This window comes from Dermacentor andersoni, chromosome 5 (genome assembly GCF_023375885.2).
Source record: "Dermacentor andersoni chromosome 5, qqDerAnde1_hic_scaffold, whole genome shotgun sequence".
Taxonomy (NCBI): domain Eukaryota; kingdom Metazoa; phylum Arthropoda; class Arachnida; order Ixodida; family Ixodidae; genus Dermacentor; species Dermacentor andersoni.
The window spans coordinates 145763959-145782881 of NC_092818.1; the positions used below are offsets into that span (position 1 = coordinate 145763959).

General features: G+C 46.2%; 2 protein-coding genes across 2 annotated transcripts in view; both read right to left on the reverse strand.

Annotated features, from left to right (window-relative positions):
- LOC126532122 (peptidase M20 domain-containing protein 2-like) overlaps window positions 1–1108 on the reverse strand; it is a 33526-nt gene extending 32418 nt beyond the window's left edge. The window contains exons 1-2 of the mRNA XM_050179807.2: window positions 612–1108; window positions 401–534 (exon numbers count right to left, since the gene is read on the reverse strand). Coding sequence (XP_050035764.2) covers window positions 401–534; window positions 612–804 — 327 coding nt within the window. The 5' untranslated portion in view covers window positions 805–1108. The remainder of the gene's footprint in view (window positions 1–400; window positions 535–611) is intronic.
- A 5822-nt stretch (window positions 1109–6930) lies between these two features.
- Window positions 6931–18911, reverse strand: LOC126532123 (xaa-Arg dipeptidase-like). Its single transcript, XM_055071119.2, has 4 exons — window positions 16238–18911; window positions 12790–12923; window positions 9645–10158; window positions 6931–7831 (listed from the first exon to the last, which is right to left on the reverse strand). The coding sequence occupies exons 1-4, from the start codon at window positions 16443–16445 to the stop codon at window positions 7527–7529; spliced, it is 1161 nt and encodes a 386-aa protein (XP_054927094.1). The 5' UTR covers window positions 16446–18911; the 3' UTR covers window positions 6931–7526.
- Window positions 18912–18923: the final 12 nt, after the last annotated feature.

Sequence of the window (18923 nt, forward strand, 5' to 3'; positions counted from 1 at the left end):
GTGCAAGTTAACTAAGGGGTATGCATTTTTATTACTATACCAATATATGGTATGGAACTGTATAAGTGTAGGCCAGAGCACACTAGTTGCCTTCGGTTAGGTATCACCTTCTGATCGGCACTGTCCCGTTTGTGTGGGTTGCTAGCGAAGAACCAACCCTTCGATATCGCTACCAAATTTGGCACTGGGACTTAACACTAACGGAGTGTTTGTTGGCCTACAGATGCTTTCAAATTACTAGAGAACTTTGGTTTTCGTTTAATTATGTAAAACAGAGGCGAGTTAGTGGCCGTAGGAAAAACATCACATCTTCACTTAACATCCAATAATGTCTCTTCACGATCTCCAGAAAAAGCTCCGAAGCCGAAGAGTGCGCAACGACAACCAATGCAATGCGTACCGGTTGGGTGGCTTCCATTTGGACTGCCAGTGCTGCCGCCATGGAGGCAGTGCTGGCCAGATTGTGGCCCCAAGCGTGGCCAAGGCCTCTTACTGCGTCGTACTCGCACACTAGGCATATCGTGGGGCCAGAATCTGCGGATACGAGTGGCTTAATTGTTGGATATGAAGACCGTACCTGCGCACACACGTCGCGCTGCATGGACACGCACCTTCGGTGAACACCAGCTCGGCACAGAAGGCGGTGGGCAGCAGATAGCCGGGCATGACGAAGAAGTCCCTGCTGCGCAGCATGTCACTGAGCCGCTGCTGGGCGAACTGCTCGTCCCCCGACGGTTCGGGACACGACCATATATCCTCGCACAGCTGACGCAGCTCGCCGCGTACGGGGTCTGGCAGCCACATGTCGAAACGATTTGGCAGCGAGCTCAACGCTTGCCCCGATGGTTTCGATGGTATCACCTAACCCGGCGCCTCGCGACGTGCATAGGCATGATTATGATTCCGATGATGATGATAATATCATGCATTGACATATACCCGCAATGAGGAAGAGGTACGTAACCATTTCCCCGCTTTCTAGGCGGGGATACGGTAATGTGATAGAATAGTACGCGCGATAGCGCCAGCTCCGCGGAACTTTCAAAACAAGACGCAGACAGTGGTATGAGCATCTGAAGAAAGCCTGTAATGCTCGCAACTTACTTTTTTTTTTTCATGTTCGTTGTCATCACCATCATGCGACTATTTGATATTGCTTTCAGTTCACTGCAGGATAAAGTGAACATCTAGAACTACCCGATAATTATCTCTCTCCTCCGTCAAACAGAGACACACTTTGCCTTCTCATCTCATTACTATACAATAAAAAAACCAGAGCTCTGTCCTGCGTTACATTCTAAACGTGAAGTAGACCTGCGCGAAAAGCTGTGGATACGATGAATCGATGTCTTAAACCTTGGTGGAGCAACCGAGTAGCCGAAATAGTCTAAACAAAGCAGTGAATGTAATCATCACAACAGGAATGCTCAGAGCATCGTACCTTCTTAAGAAAGAAAAGTTTTATGGCATGTCCTAAAGCCACACTTTTTAGGCAATTGCTTGGTATTCTTCCGCTTCCCTTCCGTGACGTGGCGCGCACTTAGAGTGTTAAAACTTGTTTGTTTGTTTGAAAAATTCTTTATTATATTTTTTAAGGGGTACTTCCCGTTTGGTATATTTGTTCCCTGCCTGAAGGCACTGGGTAGTGAGGTGTCCGGACTCAGGTGGTGAGACACAGGAGTTTGGATTCCCTGCTGTTTTCGTGACAGTGACGCGGGGGTAGCTTCTCCGACCCCAGAAGAACACCCACAAGAGCATCAGCATTCTGGATCCAAATTAGAAGCGGTCAAACGCTATGTGTGTTTGGGGAGCTTTCGGCCAATCCCAACAGGTCAATTCTCCGCCGCTGTTGTGAACAGCGCCCTCCGGTCTCTCTCTCTCTCTTTTTAAATGGCGCATTACAATAATGTGTGTAATGCATATTGTAGTGTTACGCATTTTTTTCTAGAAAAGACTTTTAAGTTCTCCAAAGAAGAAGGCTATAGGTGATGGCGTAAGAGCCGTATCACTGCCCTCTATGTGATCTGTGTGATCCGGCACTCAATGTAGTTCCCGGCGTCGACGCTGACTCACTTTCGTGTCGTGAAGTGAGAACTTCACGAAACGAAAGTGAGTACGTCTCATACATTGGTGACGATCTAATGTTACCACCGCCTCGCATTTAAATCAGTTTTCGATATGCAAAGATGTCTTCGAAATACAAGCTGAGAACTATCCTTTTGGGAAGCGCTACATGTGCGTCCTGTACACGCGGATGCGGATGCGGTATGTAATGCTGCTCGAAGCGGTTAAGGGTAATTGCCAACCGTATATATCTGACCTTCACGCCTTGCCATGTTCACTAGCCTTATACTAAGCAATCATGTTTGATTCTGAAGCTAGTAGGTAATGTGATCCCGTGGTGTCATAGAGGGATTCTAAATGTGGTGACTATAAAAATATTATTATAAGCATCAGCTGAAGTTAAAATGGAAAGGAAGACACAAAAATGAAGGAAGTCAGGTTAGCAGTCTTCTGTGTTGAAAAGAACAAGGAGAAGTTCTTTACCGCGCAGCTTTCGCGCTGTAGCGTTTCAAGACTCAGGCATTGGCTCAATGGTTTTGCCTTGCACAGGATTGGTCACCCGACGCAAGGTCTTCGCTAGCCCGTTGCGCTCAGACGAAATCCATGTAATGCTTTTCAATGTAGCTTCAAGACAACATTAAGCCCTTTGCCTCAACTCTACTCCCTGCCTACCAAAATACGCCCACAGCTTTCTTTTTCTTTTTCGTATACCGTTATTGGTGAGACAGCGCAACAACATGACACCGGAAACAAGCATATAAGAAAACTCGTGCGCAGTGATGAGAAACTTCAACACCGCGACGGATGATATTGCATCCTGATTGTGTCACCACCTCTTTGTCCGAGTCTGACATATTCTTGAGGCAGGAGTTCGGCAACAAGAAGAGCTCGCTTAAATCTGAGTGAAAACGGTAGCGTGAGAGCTTGAAAGCTAGCGTAAATGTTTGTCCACGTGAGTGGACCGAAGGTAGGTCACGTTTCCTATAAACCGAGGCAAGAAATGAGTTTCGGAAAAACTTTCTTCTTGCTTCAGAAAGTTCGACAAGCTGTAGTACTTTTTACGTGCACAAAATGTCAGTCGCACACGGAAATTCTGTATTTCATGGCTGCATTAAGAAAGAGGAGCCTATTATATCTTTTTTCCGTTCTGTTGGAGTAATTTTCCTTTTTTTGTGCATGGTCGCACTTTTCAAAAGAATGTGTAACTGAGCTCCGCTATCGAAGAAAAGGACATGCAGGCCTATATGTGTACGCTGACACTGTTGTTTCCAGTGAGTTTTGCACACGCTGTTTAGCAAAAAGGGAGTGGTCGATTCCTATGTGTCTGGCCCCTATATCGACGCCAACACAAAGAAGGAACCACGCTTTCCTCAGCAACCTGGAGCTGAATTTTTGCTTTGAGGAGGTTGTTCCGGTAAACCGAGATAGGGCATGCTTTATTTTAGTTGTTCAACCTCGATTACGTCTGTATTAGACATCTGTTTATTTCATGGTCAGACTGGCACACACTTCGTTACCTCAAGCGAACGTCTCTGCGTTTCCTCAATAAATTCTGCTCTTTCTATGTGGTTACCGTAAGTTTTATTTATTTGGAGGGGTTTTCTTTGAAGCGTTCCAGCTTCACCCACCAGTGCACGTCTATGATTTCAGCTTTGTGACATGTGTGTGCGAAATATTCATCTGTCTCTGGCCGGTTGACATAAACGACAGAGCTGCGGTCATCATAAGCAGCTTCTTTCATCGAAGTTTGAGGACTGATCTGTTGTGTTTAGTGGGAAGCATCCATTTATTACACGTAGCGGAGCGAGTACCACGGTTCATATTTGGGAGGGCATTCATTTCGGGCTGAATGCGCAGTTCGATAATATGCAGCACATTCATTAGGATGCGTTTCTAATAACCTCGTCTGCCTGTCAAAACCCTAAAAAAATTGTGTGGAGGCATTTCGCGTATTGTTACAAGGAAAAGCGATTATTTGCGGTAAGGTCCACCTCCGTCGAGGTTTGCCTCGTTTTTTATTTCTATAGTGAACACAATATTTAAATTTTCTCTTATCTCCTCTTTTCATGAATCTGACAGAAATAGCGGTGTGGTCATGGTTTGAAAGCCCATGGACGCGAAAACACGCATAACATAAGACGTAGAGGAACTCGACAGCATATCCTTAGCGTTCGTGGTTCGGCGCCTTATTTTGAATCATTAAGGTATACCAAACCGCCCAGGTTTCCACTTTAATAGGTTTGGTTAGCGGAGTTTAGGATGTGTGTTATGACTGAAGACATAGCCTTCGTACTCTGTTACTCTGTTTAAGCCCTTCATAAACAAGTACCCCCCCCCCCCCCCCCCCCGCTCCTCATTCTGTTTCCTTTATATCAACACGCAGTCTCCTGCTTGCCTCTGCTGTCTTCCTTGCGATACTTGCGGTACACGCAATCGAAGCTCAAGTATGGGGGGTTCCCGGCCACTGCGAAATACGAGGAGAAGAAGCGGCCGCTGCAAGCATAATATTAACCTTCAACCGCTGCAGCGACGTGGCGACACTTGTGCCTTGCAAAATGATGGAAATGAAGAGACATCCTTGCTAGAACGACAGAGGTGACAACAGCTCCGTGAACGCCTACAGCAACACACGCTGAAGGCACATCTACTACCTGCAGGATTTTCGCGCGCATTGCAAGTACTCGTGTACAATGCGAACACCAGTATTGCACTTACCACTGACGTACTTGCACGCTGGTGTGCATACGGAGAAAGAAGACGCCTTCCAGGCAACGCGGCGGAAGAGCTACCACCCGTACAAACAAGTTTCACAGCGTAAAAAGCGGCAGCTGCGCCAACCACCAGGCATTCAGTGCCGTGGAAGTGCACAATGTATGGATCCCTCCGACGAAAGCACCGGGGACAAGTGGCCAGCTTCGAGGAGGGAAATCATCCTTCGGCTGAGGCCGACAGTGTCCTGCGAGTGCTGTTCGCCTTTGCTACTGAATCAGGCATTCTCCGCACGTTGTAAGCATGCAGGGAAGCATTCCTCGGTGACGGGCCCTGTTCTCATTTCCGAATTACCCATCTCTATTACCCTTAATGGGTCGTTTAGCCATCCCGTTTTTAATAAAGCTGTACCATACCGTAACACGTTGTAGGTGACCAGAGTGAACACAATGACAGAAGGACTTTTCCTGTTTTCATATTTGCACGAATGTAAGAGGTCAGCCATCAGACACCGAAATGATCAAAGTGTGTTTCCCGCAGACCGTGTCTATTCTGGCACTCGGTTCGACCGCGGACGTCGGTGCCATATCGCGTTCCGGTTGTTCTAGTAACTGTCGTGCTTGGTGTGGCCGGTGCCCGCGTTCTGTCGGAGTGCTGACGAGTGAGGCATTGCAAACGAGTGCTGCCACACCACTTCAAGATAGCATGCCGTCCAACACGTCATCATTAGCATGTTCGTGCAAATTAAATGTCGTCCCTACTGAACGTATTGCTTGCAAGGCACTTAGCGACATCACCGTCACTGGATCGCGCTTCATACGAGAGATTTAATACTCCTCAAAGTGCTCGGACTGAACGTTTCATCAGGCTGAAGTTGACTTCCCTCGGATATAAGATAGAAGGACACAGCATCCGATGAGTAGGGGGAGCTGACATCTATGTTTACAAAGGGGCGGCGAATATAAACCGATCGCTGCTAAGCTCTCGGTTGCCTCGTGTAGGCGAGAAAGCTACCCTCGTCGATTTCATCCTTAGTGTGCGAGTAAAGAGGATGGCGAATGGAACAAGACGTTTGGAAGGAGCAAACAGCGGTTGGCGAGGGTAACGCGCTTTGTTTACTCTGCACATACTGTCTTCACCTCTCCTAGAGCAGGCACTCGAATTGCACCAAACGCACGAACAAAGTGTTTTCCCAAGCAATGCACAGCCGCTTCAGAAGCTTTAGCTTTAATCCTTTCCACTAAATCCTCGGGGCCGAGCGTTCTAGAGTGCCGCTACACATGGCTTGCTGCGTGGATTGGAGAAAAAAAAAATGTTCTCTTCGACGGCGACCGCCATGTATATCCCGAACTGAAGAGCTTCGTTGCAGCAAGAGCCACAAAACCTGCGGTGCGACTTTGAAGTGCCGCGCTAGGACGATGCAATATGCGCCGGCTGGTTGAAAAAAATTGCAGGCTTCGCACTTTTTTTTTTTCGGCTCAAAATGCCGGCGTGAAAAGTGCGCGCTATCTCGCTCTTACAGTCGCCAAGCCTAAAAAGAAAGAACGAGAAAGAAAGAAACACGAATCCGTCTCGAAATGAGAAAAGTTTTTGAAAACCTGGCGTTACTTTTCAGACTGCGTCAAATCTATTTTGTGCGAGTGTCGTGTTGCAATCCCTATGCAGGAGAGTGACTTGAAAAATATTTTCGTGCATATTTTCATGAGCTATCACACGTTTCCGTGAAATACTATATGCGGCGACAGTGAGATGGCTTTTTGATGAATTAGGCCTTATGTACTTATGTAATACGGTTACTTCCGCCTTCGTTACCGGTGTGTCAGTTTATCCGGCGATTCCGACAGACATACCAAGGCGACAGACAAAAACGAGCGAATCATCCACAGGCAGTCATGTTTTGCAACCACCATTTCTTTCTTTGATCTTCGTTTTTTTATGTCGCTCTTTGGCGGGTGTTTACCAGTCATAAAGCGAAATCCCGTTTCATCGAACATCAATAGAAGTCAATAATTTATTTATTCTGTTCAAAGCAGTATTACAATATCTCCATTCCGGTAGCAAGCTCAGGTATCTGTGTTCTCTTGCACCTGAACGCGAGTTGTTAGTTCAGAGTTCTTTATCAGTTGTATAATATGAGCATGGACATGCTAAACTATATCTTTAACCATTTTGCCACCCCTGGCATTTTTTCTTACCCCATTCGAGTGTAATTTGTTGAGCCACTTGCAGCGAAAACATCTGTCCTAGTCTTCCCATGCTATACTGTCCGAAACTGTTACTTTCCAGTGGCACGCGTGACGCCTGCTAACGGCAGCGTCGGCTGCCAAGAACGCAGTTCTATCGAGAGGAGCCCGCAAGCGGTGTTCCAAGGATTGCCAAAGGTGGACGGGAATACCTGCCAGCGTGAAACTTTGCACGGATGAGCCGATCAGGCATTTTATGAAAACCGGTGAAAGACCTGAAGGGTCCGTGGCTGATTATTAAAGTCCGTAATATTTACTAAGGGAAAGAGAGAGAGGGGGACTAAAGACGAAAGGAAAGATATTTATTAAATTTGACAATGCTGGGCGGAAACCTATGCAGCCAGTGGAGAGCCCCATCCCAAAGCTTTGAACATTCTTCGTGTAAACTTCTGCACACTCGAGTGATATCTGAGAGGAACCCAGCATCAGCGAGAAAATACACATAGAAATCCTTGCAGTACTTTAGGAGCTCGCTTACAGCACAAGCTGCAACCCGATCTATCTATCATTTTACTGCGCGCGTGTCAGCGGCACATGTGCTTGTTGCTGCCGGTGCTGGGCTACTAAGGTGTCGTCCCGCTGAACGAGAAGTTTGAGGGCAGTGGCTGCCAGCGCATCCGCGGCTTCGAAGGTGGCGGTCAGTGCGTGCGGTGTCGAGACTGCTTCGGCGAAGGCGCGCGAATGAGGCGCACCAAAGGCACCCGGCAGCGTGTAGGAGGCGCGCAGGCAGGGCAACGCTCGTGACACCCTGCCCCAGTCCGACCAGGCGCCGTACCATTGGCCGCTGGAGCACGAGAACCAGGGTGGGGGAACGCCTGCATGGACAGAGGGGCCATGTGGCTCACTCAAAGTCGGCAATGTCAGGCTGACACACACACGCGCACGTACGCACACGTGTGCGTGCGTGCACGCACATTGCCGCGCGACTCGACGCTCGAGGCGATTTGCGTGTAAGCATCTCATGTGGTACGTATTGAGCGACAGAAAGTTGTTTTTCATTTTGCTCTACGATATTCTCATTGACACTTTCAATCTAGTTGTATTATTTGAGAAGTCGATTGAATAAATAAAACTAATTATGCAATTAGGCGGAGTGCAAAAAAAAAAAAAAACAATCTCAGTGTCTACAAGCGGCGGCAAACAATATCACCTTGGTTCTGTCCAGCTACGTGGTAATTGCGTATTTTTAAATCTTGGTGCGTGACCCGCCGCCATGGCTTAGCGGCTACGGTGTTGCGCTGCTTAGCACAAGGTCACGTGAAATGCGCGTGAAATGTAAAAACGCTTGTGTCGCGTGCAGTGAGGACACTTTAAAGATGCCCTGGTGGTCAAAATTGATCCGGATACCCCCATTACGGCGCCTCTCATAATGAAATCGTCGTTTCGGCACGTTAAACCCCATGATCCAATCCAAATCTTGGTGCTTGAATGTCGGTACACCCTATATATATATATATATATATATATATATATTATAAGCTCTCCCATCCTCTTTCTACCCCTACAACGTGACGGGCTTCCTGCACTTCGCACACATACACTTTTTTCCCCTTTCACGCTCCTAATGGTACCGCATTAAAAGTCAGTACAACACGAGATCCTCTCACGGTCAGGTTTAGTGTCTTCCACGGCTGGGCTACCCTCGTTCAGCTTACGCTCGTCTGTAAAGACAACGGGTGCGACTTAAACGTGCGGCTGCTGCACTCTCATGTGTCAAAGAAGACGATAAGTGCACACGTTGCAATAAACGACCGAAGTTGCACGGGCATATCGAGAAAAAATGCGCGAAGAGTGGTTGGCAAATCATCCGGACACACGTACACTGATTAAAAACCACTGCGAAGCAAGCACACCGGGACGAGTTCGCCGAGTGCGAAGCTCCGGGTTGGGCCGACTTTCCGAGGGATAAAAGATTGAAGCACATGGCTTCATGGAGAGCTGGCTTGGAAGGATCGATGCGTGACGTAAGCTCGCATTTTTGTTTGTCGCCTTCCTCCATGGCTAGTGCCATAAATGTGGTATAACGCAGTAGTGTGAGATGACGTCACAGAAAGTATATTTATTTCATTAGATTTCAGCGTACAGCAGCCCAGGAGAGGCTATTGCAGGCGCGGCTACATGCATAATGTGCAAGTTGCCAAACAATAAACATGTTTTGAGAAACTCAATTAGAATTTGTACAACATATCGAGGAAACGCGATTAGGCTACATTGCCAGCTAGTGCGGTGAAAAATTCCTTTGATGGGAGGGAACATATATTGCCAGGTAAAGAATTTCTTAGGTCAATGATATGTGAGGAGCAAACTGTACTTTAATGTGTTAGTGCAAGAGAAAACGGCTTAGAGTTCAATTCATGATAACTGCGCGTCAAAGACAGTTTAGGAACAGATAAGTACTCGCTATTTGAAAGCCGGCAAGAAGAGTTAATGATATTGTACATATATTTCAGTAAACTAATGGCAAGACGAGGAAGTAGGCGTCACAACGAGCCCGAGCGAGCACAAGCGGTGACCTGAGTGAAAACTTGATTCAGCACTCTTGCCTCAGTCACGCCGATGACTTGAAATATCAGCTGTTGCACTCATGTTGCACTTGTGAATATGAGACACTAGGAGTGCAGCTCTGACCTGTCTTCTGCACCTCCGCGGAGTACAGTTGTTCCAGGGTACGGCTGAAGACAGGCCGGGGTCTGGGCTTGCCGAAGCGGCACTCGAGGAAGCAGCCTGTCGCCTTGGCGACGCCCAGCAGAGCGTCTTCGGCCGCCTGCCTCCGCTCGCCCAGTTGCGCGTCGTCGGAGGCGAGGAGCACGTACTGCGACTCGGAGCGGGTCGTCGGTTCGCACGGATTACTTCCCCCTTGGCTGACAATGCCGCGGCAGCGGCTCGCGAGGACCCAGTACGAGAGCACGGCAGCGTCCAGCGCCGCGGCACCGCGAAACCGCACGTCTAGCCACTGCCCGGCAGTTTCTTGGTCGATGCCGGGGCAGCAGCCGAGATCGCGGGCTGAGGTAGGGTGCAGAGCAAGGAGCGCGGTCAGACCCGACAGCTCGCCCTGGTCGAGCAGCTGCGACTTGCAACATGGCCGGGGAGCCTCGGAGCCTGGTGCGCCGAGCACCACGAGTCGACCGTGCACCTGTTCTTTCTGCGAGGTGCATTTTAACGTCAACCAGTCACGCTTGCGGCGACGGTACTGCTACTGCTATTGTTGTTGGTGTCAACATCTTCGTCATCGTCGTAATTGTCGTGCTTGTTTTCCAATAAATATACGGCTAATGCACGTTGTGGGTTTGGCCAAGAATCGGAAGGCGTATGCCAAGCGATAATCGGAAATAGATTTTGTGGTTTGATATAGAGCAAGTGATGCGCCTAGGTGAAATTACATGTTAAGGTGAAAAAAAATTAAATTATGGGGTTTTACGTGCCAAAACCACTTTCTGATTGTGAGGCACGCCGTAGTGGAGGACTCCGGAAATTTCGACCACCTGGGGTTCTTTAACGTGCACCTAAATCTAAGCACGCGGGTGTTTTCGCATTTTGCCCCCATCGAAATGCGGCCGCCGTGGTCGGGATTCGATCCCGCGACCTCGTGCTCAGCAGCCCAACACCACAGCCACTGAGAAACCACGGCGGGCTGTTAAGGTGAAACGAACCATGGCTTTATGGTTGCATGGTCTCCAACAGGTGGCTAGTCGCTATGGCGTGGGCGCTGCGTTTTCAGCGCGGTAGTTTGTGCTCTGTAATAGTAGCGCATTATTTGCCTTTTGAACATTTTTACACGGTAGAATAGTATACAGAAAGATGCCCAACAGTATAATATTGAAACGGGACCTGTTGGTTAATACTTGGAAGAAGAAACAGCGCTTGCGACAAGGACAAACAAAGATCGACAACACTTCTTCGTCCTCGTCCAACGCGATGTTTCCCCTCCCAAATGGAGCACTAACTAGCACAACATCGATCACTTATGTTGTTAATAATTAAGTGAAACAAATGAATAATAACAGCGTACAATGTAGTTGTAGTAGTGGTATTATATATAGCAAAATAAGTAAATAAACTAGGTAAATCGAAATGGACTAATACAAGAAAGTGATACATGAGAACAAATTATCTATGTTTTATATATGTATAAGACAACACTTGAAGAACACACGTTTGATATCGATAGGGAGCGAGTTCCACAGCTTCAAACCAGGAAGCCCATGAGTCGGTTGCCTATAATTCGTATGTGTTACAGGCAGTAACATGTTATATTTTAAGGCAAATCTTGTAGTATTTGGGTTAATTAGATGAAACCGACCAGTGATAAACAATAGTTCACGGTTAGCTATTATGTAAACTACTATAATGACAAGATGATACGAAATGAGACATTTAATGGGTAATAATCTAGTAGTAGAGTGGATAGTGGAGAAGGATGCATCTAGTTCACGGAGTGGTTGTGGAGGTCAAGCATGTAAAGCCCTTCGTCATGTTTGCAGCAGGTATCGCCTATTCCGTACCTTTGCCATGTGAGAGGTAATAAATAGGACAGACGCTGCTGGAACAAGCGTTTGGCTAAGCATGCGTCTGCCATAAAGAAGTGTGATTTAGCACATCTGGGCCCGCACTGCCGCATGTGTCTCCCGAGTTTAAGAAAACTGCGGGGTTGTTTAGCAATAAGCATGCTCTCACTAGACTGATAATTCAGGTTTATCTTATTATCATAGCGGGTTATGAGTGTGTAGTCCAGGCTTCGATCGTGCTGTCACCGAAGGAGAAGCTTCGCTAGGACATGATTTATTGTTTTTAACAAGTTGTTTCTGATGTTATTGAGTGATAATGGTGATACCCTGCCCGTATACTTGTGCACGTACCGATAAATTTTAGTGAAATGTCAGTGGCCTCTCTTGTCCCTTCTTCTCCGCATTGGTGTTTTCTTTCTGTTTAGCTACAATGAATTCATACAGACTAGCCGAACTTTAAACACTTCTTCAGTTTTCAAGCCCTCCCCTATTCCTCATTATAGGTGAATTAGACAATCTGCTATTGTCATTGCGAAGTGATACTGGTTCTTCGGAACGAGGTTATTACATATGTCAAAATTTTGGAAATATAATGTCCAAAATATAACTCTAAAAGCCAGACAAAGACAAAGGAAGAGAACACACCACGAGCGCTTACATCAACTGAAGGTTTATTTCAGAAAGATACGTATATAAATGTAGTGCAAAATTTTTGACATGGATCAACACGAACTTGCTCAGTTCACCCTCATTATGAATCGGAAGGAGGCTTTGTTAGTTTTGTGAATGCCTGCACAATTTTTTATTATTTTGTACTTGTATTGCCCAAAAGGGCCTTCAGCATCTTGGAATTAAAATAAATAAACAAAGCACGTGCAGGTCTCGGATATTGCGCATATGGCGCGTACTTAAAGCTTTATGTGTACTTCGCTCGTGATGTAAATCAAGATCTCGCAGAAACAGTTGTCCCGACGTGGTAAGGGATTTAGAGTTCTATGAAGCCATTCGGGACCTTTATGAAGTTCCTGGCACAGTCGATACCTTTTGGTCGTTGTGCTAGGCAGTGTGCAATCTCAGGCTCCGGTTCTCTCTAGACTCCCGAATTTAAGAACTATTGAGTTCGGCTACCTTTTGAGAGGGAATACCACCTTGGAATGTAGCTGCTGATACGGTGATCTTTTGCTGCGGAAGGCTTCAGTTGTAGGCCTTAGGCTACAAAGTTACCGCATCCGCAGCTTTTTTAACCAGAATTCTTTACCTACTCTCACCTCCATGCGCTGACGAATGGCGGACGCCGCTGCTAGAGTGCCGGCAGCTACCAGGTTGTGACCGCAGGCGTGGCCCAGTCCAGGCAGAGCGTCGTATTCGCAGACAAGTCCAACAGTGATGCCCTCTACTGGCGCTGCAAAGAAACTCATCTTGCTGCAAAGGCTTTTCGCAAATGCTAAGCGAAACTAGTTTATCGTGACTGCTAGCTGTAACGTACGACTTCACTGAAGCGAACAGTCATGCACGGATGCTTCGTAATTTTCCACTGCGCCTGCGTTGCGGACCGCAGCTATAGCATCAATCCAACAATTAAGTACTGTTTAGTTTCAGCATCATCGTAAGTTGGGGCCACATCCGTAGCTGCAGTTTTTTTTATTTCTTTCAAGTGCACGACATTGCATGACTGATAAGATTTACCCTCTCAAAGCAGACCTTATGTTACGTGAGGCAATCGCGTCGGTGATTTCTGATTACCCAAGTTACTCGATTCTGAAGCGCAGTCTTTCTTCCGGAAAAAGAAATAACTAAACAAGGACATGCGGACTATAGATTCAAGTACAAATCAGTGTTTACAACATTGACAAGATATCACCATTGGCATTAAAATTTGTGTAATCCAATTCAACCCACACGTACCTGTAGCTGTGCGACGTGTGGTAAGTTTGTGCCCACTCGATCATTTCATTTCGCTGTAGTGCAATCGAGGCACTATGCTTAGGCTGCCATGGTCTACAAGGCATTTAAGAGCTGCAGTATCTCAAATGTCGTAGACGGCACCAAAGATGAGATGCTCCGAACGGCTGAAGACGACAAGGAGGCCTCCGTCAGTGACGATGGCTGATCTCCCGTCTACTGCAACTCAGGTGCGATGATATTTTTATTCAATCGTGAGAACAAATCGGCATTACTCTCTCTCTCTCTCTCACACACAACTAAAACAAAGAAAAAAATTGGCAAGCGAACATTTAAAAGAGTTGTACTCATAACTCCTTCGAGTATGAAAATCAGTATGCTTGTTACAATTGAAGGCGCGTTAGAATCCAATAAATATGCCACTTGTTACCACCTGAGGTCTTTAGCATGCGCAATCAGTTCCCCACACAACCGATGTTGCATTCCACTGTCATCGCAATGCGTCCACCGTGGCCAGGAATCGAGCCCAGATCTTCGTGCACAAAGCCAATGCCAGAGCCACCACAGCGGGTTAACGCCGTTTGCTATACAAGTAGGGCAACATGAGTATTGGAGCCTGGCTCATGGCTCGACGCCTCGTGGAGCACAGCCAATGAGAATGTGCTTTCCTAAGTGCACTTCCGCAAATAAAATGCTGCAGGTCGACCTGAACTGGCAGCAGCAGGTACTCATAGTTAGGCGTATCGCCGTCACGGGCACTGAAGTCAAATAAATAGGCACGTAAAGCAAGCTGAAGATTTAGAATAAATACTAGGCGCTATTATATTGCTTGGATTAGCGGGCAGATGTTTTATAGACGAGAAGATGAACACTAGCTCAAGATAGCGTCGCAATTTCAGGAATACGGTGCAATCTCCCACAACGCATAATATGCGATTCGTAATTAGTAGTAAACTATTATCAGAAAAGTAAATACACTTCATCTGAACAAACAAGAAAATACAAGTTGGACATGTATAATTAGTTTACAGTGAAACTGTTAAGGGCTAGTTCCATCAAGATCGTGTCCGAGCGTAGACACATAACCCCCATACATGGGCCGATCCCGGAGATAGCGCAATACAGGGCCGCCCGCTGTGGAGGGGACACAGACGTTAAGCACTCCCCATACGTGGGCCCATCCCGAAGATAGTGCAATGCCGGGCTGACCCGCGGCGGAGGTGCAGTTGTCCATTAACTGGCCCACATACACAGCTTCGCTGGTCATCCTTCTTCACAGAGTAGAAGGGCACCGAGAGAGAGAGAGAGAGAGAGAGAGAGAGAGAGTGAACTTTAATGAGCACCAGCAGTTCAGTCGGCTGGGCCTAGGCCTCCCACGATGGGACGCCGAGGGCACCGAGAGATTTTTTTTTTTTTTTTTTGATACCGCTATGGCAGTATTTCTATGTAACTTCTGACTGATGCTGCTATCCCACCGCGGTGCTGGTGCGACTTACGTGTCTGTCGTGCCCTCACTGTAAGCTTTCTTCGAAGTTGGCGGTAGTGTCACACTATGTATTACATTTGAGATTGCTAGCGCAAGTTTGCATCCCTAAGTAAGTCACCCTATTCATTGCGAGCGGTTCGAATTACCAAATTGTTTGTTCGACGTTCGAATATTGCATCCCTTCAAAAGTTCTCGTGATGTTCTAGCAGGAACTCTGGAAGAAGCATCCCTATTGCACGGGTTTTTATTGATTTTCTTTCTTCTCCCCTTTATTCGTCTCACCTATTATACGGGGTGTCTCAGCTAACGTTAGCCAAGCTGTCTGACGAAAAAAAAAGTTATTTAGAAGGCATGATGCAAGGTATGTTTTCAAGACTTGCTGTGTTCGGTTATCAGTCCTCTAGAGACCGAGCACCGTAGGTCTTATAACTATATCTTGCACCATGTATTTAATCAATTGTTTTTCGTGGAAAAGATTTGCTAATTTTAGCTGGCCCCCTTAGCTAACCCTAATTGGCTAACCTTAATTACAACCCCATTCTCAACGTTTACCATTTTTTTATGGCAATGAACAACAAACCTATCTCTCCTTGCCCCCGTTCTTGCCCCCTTTCTTAGTACTCTATCTCTTATCACGATCAATGCATTGTACTCCGACGTAAATTTATCTAAACGGCAGGTATTACAGAGAAATGAATGTGGAGCAGGCTATGGTGGCCTTAATGGGAGGCCAAGTCCAGTTGACAAATTGACAAATCATAAAGCAGTATTATCAACGCTTTTATGTGGTCTTGATATGAACCAGTACTTGTCAGCTGTCAGCCTTGTTCGTAATCTGAAGAAGCAGCTCTACGTCGTCTTTTATTTAGAGGGCTATCGAGACGGTCAGTTTAACGAGGAGATGGACGTTTCTCGTTATCCTAATCCACCCTTTCGACGCCATGCGGCACTCCAGAAATTGCCAAATCAACGCGCACTAAGAAAGGCAGATCCCAAAGAAGCAATTTACCTCAGTAAATTGCGATATCAAATAAGTGTAAGAGAAAAGCGGAGGAATGTACACGCGTAAGCAAGAAGCTTGAGGGAAAACAGGGAAGAATACAAAACAAAAAAACAAAGAGGGTCTTCTGGCTGGAAAGTTAGCTGATACGTGCCTTACCGAAGGCTGCCAATGAACCAATTATACCCTCACGCTCTGACTGCACTGGCCAGCATTTTCCTCGAGCCTTAGGCTCTACCATTTGTGGAATGAAGGAAACGGACGTTACCAGGCGCACACCTTCTCTCGGCTGCAAACAATGGAGAGAGCAGCAGTGCAGCACACTCACCTGGCTCAGGCGGGAACTGGTACTCTGCGCGGAAGGCCGTGCTGAAAACGTAGTTGCGCCGAACGGCGAATCCCTCGCGCGCGAGTTCCGCACAGATTAGGTCGTGGGCACGTTGCTCGTGGAACGCAAGCTCTGGCTCCGACAACAGTTGTTCACTCAGCGCACGCCATCGCTGTTCTCGCTGCTGCTCCTCCGACACGCAAGTCATGGCCTGTATGTTAATGATGTCAATGTGCTTGCTAACCCTAACTATTAATGATGATGATGTTTGTTGCTGTTGCTTGTAGTGTGCCTAAAGCGAAGGCAGATGTGGCACGTACCCCCAACAAGCTATCTTCCAAGATGTGGGCGTTACTTTTACAGTAAGCTACAAATGAATAAATAAAAAGCAATAAAAACGTCGTAGAAAAGAAACAGGAGCGAAATCGTGCAGCATTGCTCGAAGATGCAAGAAATAAAACTCGGAATTTGCATCAGAATTTTAGAGACAAGAAAAAAGATAATATCAAATTAGTGTGGCACTGTGTTTGTGTCACAAATGAAATCACTCAGTGGAAGGTGGTTAAAGCTCAGAACCGGGGCCCCGACCGGATGGATAATTGGAGAACTCAACGTCCAAGTTGGCGAAACGGAGCCTAAAGTGGAACTGTGGAATGCGGCATCGCGATTTTGTAAATGCAACTTAAAACACCATTGAGAATTCCAGAGAAACTGCAGATGCTGGAATTTCGAATTCGATTAGTGTTGCCTGTTTTGTAAACTTTCGCTTAGGCAGGTTTCTGTACCTTGCCAAAGAGACGTACGCCGTAACCAGCAAATCAGAAACTGTTAGCCACGGCGATGTCTTCAGTCTTCAAGATGTTTTACACGAAAGCTGCTTTAGGGACACTGCGAGAATTAAAAAAAAAAGTAGTCTTCCTTCCTAAATGGTGCTGAGGTGAACAGAAGAGCACGAAGAACCGTGACAAATACGCAGGGACAGAACAAAATGCATGGATGTTTTCATGCCTATGTTAGCACGCTTTAGCTGGGTGTAGGAGCTTGTGTCAGTGCACCATCTCTAAATTTATCACCTGCACAAAGTAATTTGATTTCGTGTGCGAACAGGAATGATGTGATGTATAGCGGCGTGTTGTCTTGTGATTTCTGTCCTGTCTTATATGCACAATGATATACATATGACGACGCATAAGAGTCTAGACAACTGCTAACCGCGCACTGTCCTGCACCTGCAATCCTTTCGGTGTTCTTCGTGTTGTGCATTTCGTTTGCGCGCGCATTAAAAAATTTGGCATGAACGAATCAGTCCCATTAATTGGCTTGCTGAATTTAGTTCCCGCCGGTCGCAAAAGATGAACGGCAACAAAAGGTGCAAACGTACAAAAATGCGTCTCATCTTTTTTTCTTTTTTTCAAACACGGCAATTTCTTCTTCGTTGTTGTGTTAGGGTAAGTTCTTTTCAGCTTTCATAAACAAACTTAGATGCTTCCGACAGTGTACAGGCTGATTATTAATAATTTTATAGAAATTTAAGAAATCGCCTGTGGCAAGCATAATTCTTGTCCTTGAGCTGGATTACTCAAATAGGCGGACGTTACTGACACGAGAAATCGGAACACATGTTCAACTTACTAATAATGATGTTTTAATGAACTTCTTAATTAATTACTTTCCGGCACATATTGCATTTTACGAATTGTGGCTGGTGAAATTATAATACGTATCCACTTGAAATTAATTTCTGGGATGGCACCAGTTTCGAGACGTTCCCAGAGTGTGGAACAAGATACATGGGCGTTCCAGTTACTTTTGTGCTTCAATGCACAAACGAGCATTTTGTTAAAATAGTACGTGGAGCAACAGTGCGTTTTTCACGGAAAGTTTGATGACGCATATCTTCAAACTGCTGTCATTCTGAAACTCCCCGGCTACAATTCGTAAGTTGCAATTTGTGCCAATCTGAAAGATAATTAGTGAACTTTTGTTAATTATTTGAATATTTATTTCGATTTCTTGTGCAAATAATGTCCACACCTATGAATAATCCAGCTCAAGGCCTAGAATTATGTTATCTGGAACAGGCTATTCATCTTTAATCCCATAAAACTTAAAGATGATCACCCTGTATACACTGCTAGCGTAAGTAGGTAATCTACTGGTCCCATCTTGCGTTTTGTTTCTTTAACCTTTGCCTTTAGGGTACCGAAAGCCTTCGAAAGACTTCCTTCTGTTCTCTGTCACTGAACATTGTTGCGGATACATGTTCGGCCCAGTTGATAAATGACGCCATGTCAACGCCATTTCCGATATGCACCATTACATTTTAAGAAGTATCCGTTGTACGCTTGCCTCTCGTGCTGTTCACAACCGTTTAACATCGGAGTAGACATGTGCGATCTCCTTTGTATCCAGGAGGGTAGAAAGAACAGCTGTTTAAATCGAAATACGAAGCAGTGGCACTAAAATGCAGCACACTATAACGCCACAGTAACGTTCACAACGTTTGAAGAAGGTCGCTTGCAGTCAGTTACTCTAGTGGGGCGCGTCACATCACCGTTCACTGATTCAATAATGTGATGATTACTGTGCACAATACTTAGCACCTCTTCGCATATGCTGCCAAAATACAGCGCGCACTGATCCATCCTTTTCCGATCTTGAAACATATCGCGAACAATGGATTGCG

Excerpts from the sequence above, each read along its gene's own strand:
- LOC126532123 (XM_055071119.2), bottom strand. The coding sequence starts at position 16,445 with ATGACTTGCGTGTCGGAGGAGCAGCAGCGAGAACAGCGATGGCGTGCG. Across the intron at positions 12,924-16,237 it reads CCAGTTCCCGCCTGAGCCAG|CGCCAGTAGAGGGCATCACT; the intron begins GTGAGTGTGCTG and ends GTTTCTTTGCAG. Across the intron at positions 10,159-12,789 it reads CCATTCGTCAGCGCATGGAG|AAAGAACAGGTGCACGGTCG; the intron begins GTGAGAGTAGGT and ends TGCACCTCGCAG.